The 6,000-nt window shown below is 59.1% G+C and overlaps 1 protein-coding gene across 11 annotated transcripts in view; it reads right to left on the bottom strand.

Moving 5' to 3' along the window:
• Positions 1-1,552: 1,552 nt before the first annotated feature.
• The window catches only part of LOC144940603 (protein 4.1-like), an 85,559-nt gene continuing 81,111 nt past the window's right edge, over positions 1,553-6,000 (bottom strand). For all 11 annotated transcript variants that reach the window (XM_078866845.1, XM_078866844.1, XM_078866840.1 and 8 more), the window contains 2 exons: positions 4,786-4,950; positions 1,553-3,090 (listed from right to left, as the gene is read on the bottom strand). In XM_078866845.1, coding sequence (XP_078722971.1) covers positions 4,819-4,950 — 132 coding nt within the window. In that variant the 3' untranslated portion in view covers positions 1,553-3,090; positions 4,786-4,818. The remainder of the gene's footprint in view (positions 3,091-4,785; positions 4,951-6,000) is intronic.

The following is a 6,000-nucleotide window of genomic DNA, read 5'->3' as shown; positions in this document are numbered from 1 at the left end:
TCGACCGAACGCGGACATTCATATCCCGAAGGACCTCCCCGGGCACGCGGAGCGAAACGTCGGACCTCAGCGCGCCGAACGTCGCGCGGCCCCCGCACAAGCCGCGCGAGTGACGCCGCTTACAAAGATGCCCCCGTGCCTGCCCGGTACGTCCCCATCTCTCTCTCTCTCTCTGCGGGGGTTTCCAGCTCTTCGGCCGCCCCCCTTCCTTTCCACTTAAACGTCCCTCGGATTTTCCTCCGATGTGCCCCCCCCCCCCCCAACAATCGCTGGGCGTACGCCGCACCGACGGCTCGAGGAGGGCACCTGGGAAGAGCAGGCCTTGGGATTCGCCCCCCCCCCCCCCCAGACGGGTGGCAGGGTCGAGGCTAATAGCGGAGCGGCAGTCAAGGACCAGGGACAGCGTCCGGCTGGGATTGCGTCGGAGGAACGCGGGAGGGTGGCGCTGCCTTGGGGAGGGCCTTCATTCAGCAGTGGATCGACCATGGCTCATGACGACGACGACGATGATGGTGGTGGTGATGGTGTAATGCTTTGGCCACTACTATGAACCCACCTGACTGGAACATGGGGGTTTAGGTTATATCGCCCCATAGGGAACTGCCAACTAATTCCCATCTCTTACGCAACGGCAGCCTCTAATGAAGCCTCTCCAACATCATCGTCATCACGGGCCTGCAGCTCCACGCGGGTGTGTGGACACCATCGTGGTGGCGGTGCTGGAGGCAGTAGCGGTGGTGGCAATGGCGGTGGCAGCGGTGGTAACACTCGTGCCTCATGGCAAGAGGGACCTGGGTTCGATTCCCGACTCGGGTGCCTTGCTGTGTGTAGCCTCTCCCCCCTATTCTGCACGGGTTTCCTCCCATAGCTAAACCCACACAGAGTAGAATTAGTATTGGCCAAAAACAGTGCGACACGGTCACAACGCGAACTCCGATCGGCCTCGTCGGCAAGCCACGGCAGGAGCCAGCGACGCCGCACCCGTCCCCCCCCCCCTCCCTCGTTCAGAATCAGCGCCACGCGTCCAGGGTCTTTCGCCACCGTACAATTTCCCGCGTGATGACAAGCCACTTGGGTGAGCTATCAATTGTGACCAGGCCACCTCTGAAAAAAATAGATAGTGACTCCTCGACTTACGAACGAGTTAGGTTTCGAGAAGTCTGTTCGTAACTAGATTTGTTCGTAAGTCCAAACTTTACTCCTGTCGATTCCAAACATTGTTGTACGGCGTGTACACTAAACACAAGTTGTATAATCTCCTGCAGATGTAGATGTCACTACCGCCATCTATTGCACAGTGGTTTAACTTACGACTTTTGGTCCAAACAGGCAACTGGACATGCGGACAGGTTAATTCGTATCTCTGAAAGTTCGCAAGTCGAATGTTCGTAAGTTGGGGAGTCCCTGAAGAGCTCAGTGGTAAAATGAAAAATAGTAAAAACATTTTTTGTTGCGATTTTCTTCCCCTTCTCTATACTTTGCATGGTTGTGTTTTGTCTACCGAGTGCTGCCGTAACTTTCTGACCCCGTGCAACCCGACCTGGATATCTGTTGGGGGGGGGGGGGCGAGGGGGGAAAGAGCTTCATAGCTCATCGGATTTCCATCCAGGATAAACAAAGATTACGAATTCTGTTTCAATTCACGAGCAGCCCCCCCCCCCTCCAGTAGGAGCCCCCATTCGCTTGCCCTCAGTCTCACTTCGATGCGTTGGGGGGGGGGAGGGCAGGGGGGGGGGCGAGGGTGGGGGGGCGAGGGGGGGGCGACGGGGGGGGGCGAGGGGGGGGCGAGGGGGGGGGCGGAACGGAACTGCGTCCCCTGAGCGCGGGGTCGCGCCATTGGGGCGGGTTTTGTGAAGAAAGAGAGAAGAGAGAGAGAGACAAGGAAGCTTCAGGCAGGTAAAAAATAAAACGACCAGTTCCGTCGGCTCCCGTCGGCACGGCGAGCCGGGCTTGTGCGACGTCCACATGGGTTCAATCCCGACCCCTGATGCATATTTGAAGTTTGCGGTGTCTCTCTCTCTCTCTCCCCGCGGTCGTGTGGATTTTTCGCCGGCAACTCCAGCTTTCCCCCCCGCCACATTTAGAATCAACGTGCATTCAGGGTATTTGGCCGACATACATGTCCATGCGACGCTGAGCCGCTTTGTCGAGCTCTCATCTGTGGCCAAGGCAGCTTCTGAAAAAAGAGCTGCACAGCTCAGTGGGCCTTACGTGGTAAAACTAAAACAAGTTTAGTTCTTGCTGTTGTTTAGCACAGGCCAGCAGTTACCCCTGGAAGCGAAGGCCGGTTCGCCACGGGGAAGCAGGAAAGCAACCACCGCCACTTCCAACGCTGAAGAACGCGGCAGCAGCAGCAGCCTCATCAGGCTGAGAGACAGCGAGCGTTGTTGGTCTTTAAGCGAAGATTTAAAATGAGAAAAATACTAAAAACGTTAATCGTGGCCAGTTAAAGACTTTATCATCTGAGATGTAGTACGGTGGAGAGCCGGTGGCTCCAGACCGAAGGAGCGCGAGGCCGTTAGAAACTCGCGGCAGCCCCCCAAGTCCATTAGAAACTCGAGGCAGCCCCTCAAGTCCATTAGAAACTCGCGGCAGCCCCCCAAGTCCATTAGAAACTCGCGGCAGCCCCCCAAGTCCATTAGAAACTCGCGGCAGCCCCCCAAGTCCATTAGAAACTCGTGGCAGCCTCCCAGGCTGTGGGGATTTTGGCAGGAGGCCCCTTTGCGAGGTTTTATTTTTCCTTTCCCGCGCGCACGATTAAAAACGCGCACGAGCGAACGGAATAAAAAGCAAAACGTTAACGGACAACGTAAAAAAATAATAATAATCTGAGATCAAGAGCGAGAGAGAAACAAAAAAACACAAATCGTGAAGCGTGGTTCGAGTCAGGGGCGGCGGAATGAGCGCCGACAACCGCGGGCAACAGCGGAGCCGAGGGTGGGTGGGTGGGCGACGTCCCCCTGGCGTGTGACGTCCCCCCCCCTGGCGTGTGGCGGGGGCCGCCGCTGCGGCACGGGAGTGGTTCCTGTGGCGCGACGCTCGCGGGGTGACCTCCCCACGGCCCCGTGGCTCCACCCCTCCTGCCAGCCGCTGAGGACACCACGCACACGCACGCACCACACGCACACACCGCCACATGCACGCACCACACGCACGCACCACACGCACGCACCGCCACATGCACGCACCACACGCACGCACCGTCACACGCACACACCACACGCACGCACCACACATAGCGCCACGCACGCACCGCCGCACGCACGCACCACATGCACCGCCACACGCACGCACCACACGCACCGCCACACGCACCGCCACATGCCCGCACCGCCACACGCACGCACCACACGCACGCACGCACCACACGCACCACACGCACGCACCACATGCACCGCCGCCCGCACCGCCACACGCACGCACCACACGCACGCACCGCCACACGCACGCACCGCCACACGCCCGCACCACACACAGCGCCACACGCACCGCCACATGCCCGCACCGCCACACGCACCACACGCACGCACCACACGCACGCACCACACGCACGCACCACACGCACGCACCACACGCACGCACCACACGCACCACACGCACGCACCACACATCGCACGCACAAACCACACGCACGCACCACACACGCACCCCGCCGCCACCGCCAAACAGACATCACCAGTGAGCATCGGCAGCAGACCGCCGCACTCACACACACGGCAGTCTGCCAGGTGTGTGTGTGTGCGTGTACACATCTTGTGTGCGTGTACACGTGTTGTGTGCGTGTACACGTATTGTGTGCGTGTACACGTGTTGTGTGTGTGGGGAGCGGTGGTGCAGCGGTTGGCACGCTGCGCTATGAACCCGGCGACCCGAGTTGGATTCCCGCTCACGGCCAACACCAGTGACAATTATCAGAACCGTTGCTGGGCCTCCCCTAGGTCGACTCAGCCTAAAATGATGAGTACCTGGTGTGGTGTGTAAACATCGCCATTGTGGAGACAAAGGCGGCCGGGCGTGGTGTTGGCCACTCACCCCCTCGTGTGCCGTGCCAGCCTTCATAGGTGCTCGCTAACAGCACTTGCCCCAGCAGTCTGTTCAGGCTATTCTGGGGGATCTTTGTCTTTTCCTTTGTGCGTGCGTGCACTGCACGGCTCAAGCCCATAGCACCCAACATGATAAAACAAAGAAGACCCACAAACTTGAACCTCGAACTTAACAAAAAATCGACACGGTGGCTAGATGTGAACGACCTCGCCTGGTATGCAGGTGGTCGTAGGCTCAAGCCTGACCCTGGCACCTGTATATTTGGAGTCTCTGGTGTCTCTCTCTCTCATCATCACGGTGGCTAGGAGATGTTAACTACCTCGCCTGGTGTACAGGAGGTTCGTGGGTTCGATCCCGACCCTGACGCCTGCTCCCTGTGGCCGCGTGGATTTTTTTCTTCTCCGGGTCCTCCGATTTTTTTTTGCCATCCACATTTAGAATCAACGTCACGCGTTTAGAGAATTTGGCTGCTGCCGCTATACATTTACCCGTGATAAGCCACTTGTCGTTGGGCTATTCAACTGTGATGGCCAAGTCGCTTCCGAAAAAGAACTACACAGCTCATTTGGGCCTCACCCGGCACAATAAAGATAGTCTTAGTCTCCACGGCTCGACTTCCGCAGTGGAAAAACAAGCTGGTGCATCCCCCCTCCCGATAGGCTGACTTGGCGCGGCTCAGACGCGCAGTGCGCAGCAAGGGGGCACCGTGAGGGTCGGGAGGCCGACGGGCTGCGGCGTCACCTGGGCAGGGAGGGGGGTGCGGGGCAGCGGCCCTCAGGGGCGCTGCTCCTCCTCGTCGTCGTCGTCGTCCTCGATCGAGACGTCCGTCTCCTTGTGCACGACCACCTTGGTGACCGCCATGTCGGGGTGCTGCTCCTTGGCCTCGCGGATTGCCTGGGCCAGGGCCTGCTCAGAATAAACAACACACCACACACACGCACAGGTCGTCACACGCAGGTCGTCACACGGAGGTCGTCACACGCAGGTCGTCACATGGAGGTTGTCACACACAGGTCGTCACACGGAGGTCCGTCACATGCACACACGCAGGTCGTCACACGCACAGGTCGTCACACGCACACACGCAGGTTGTCACACACAGGTCGTCACACGGAGGTCGTCACACACAGGTCGTTACATGGAGGTCGTCACACTCACACACGCAGGTCGTCACACACACAGGTCGTCACACGGAGGTCGTCACACGCAGGTCGTCACACGGAGATCGTCACAAGGAGGTTGTCACACGCAGGTCGTCACACGGAGATCGTCACACGGAGATCGTCACACGGAGGTCGTCACACGGAGGTCGTCACACACAGGTCGTCACACGGAGATCGTCACACGGAGGTCGTCACACACAGGTCGTCACACGGAGGTCGTCACACACAGGTCGTCACACGGAGATCGTCACACGGAGATCGTCACACGGAGGTCGTCACACGCAGGTTGTCACACGGAGTTCGTCACATGGAGGTCGTCACACGCAGGTCGTCACATGGAAGTCGTCATACGGAGGTTGTCACACACAGGTCGTCACACGGAGGTCGTCACACGCAGGTAGTCACACGCAGGTCGTCACACACAGGTCGTCACACGGAGGTCGTCACACGGAGGTCGTCACACGCAGGTCATCACACGGAGGTCGTCACACACAGGTCGTCACACGGAGGTCATCAGACGGAGGTCGTCACACACAGGTCGTCACACACAGGTCGTCACACACAGGTCGTCACACGGAGGTCATCAGACGGAGGTCGTCACACACAGGTCATCACACACAGGTCATCACACGGAGGTCGTCACACGGAGGTCGTCACACGGAGGTCGTCACACGCAGGTCATCACACGCAGGTCGTCACACGCAGGTCGTCACACGGAGGTCGTCACACGGAGGTCGTCACACGGAGGTCGTCACACACAGGTCGTCACACACAGGTCGTCACACGGAGGTCG

This window comes from Lampetra fluviatilis, chromosome 23 (assembly GCF_964198595.1).
Source record: "Lampetra fluviatilis chromosome 23, kcLamFluv1.1, whole genome shotgun sequence".
Lineage (NCBI taxonomy): Eukaryota > Metazoa > Chordata > Hyperoartia > Petromyzontiformes > Petromyzontidae > Lampetra > Lampetra fluviatilis.
This window is presented reverse-complemented; position numbering and strand designations above follow the sequence as displayed.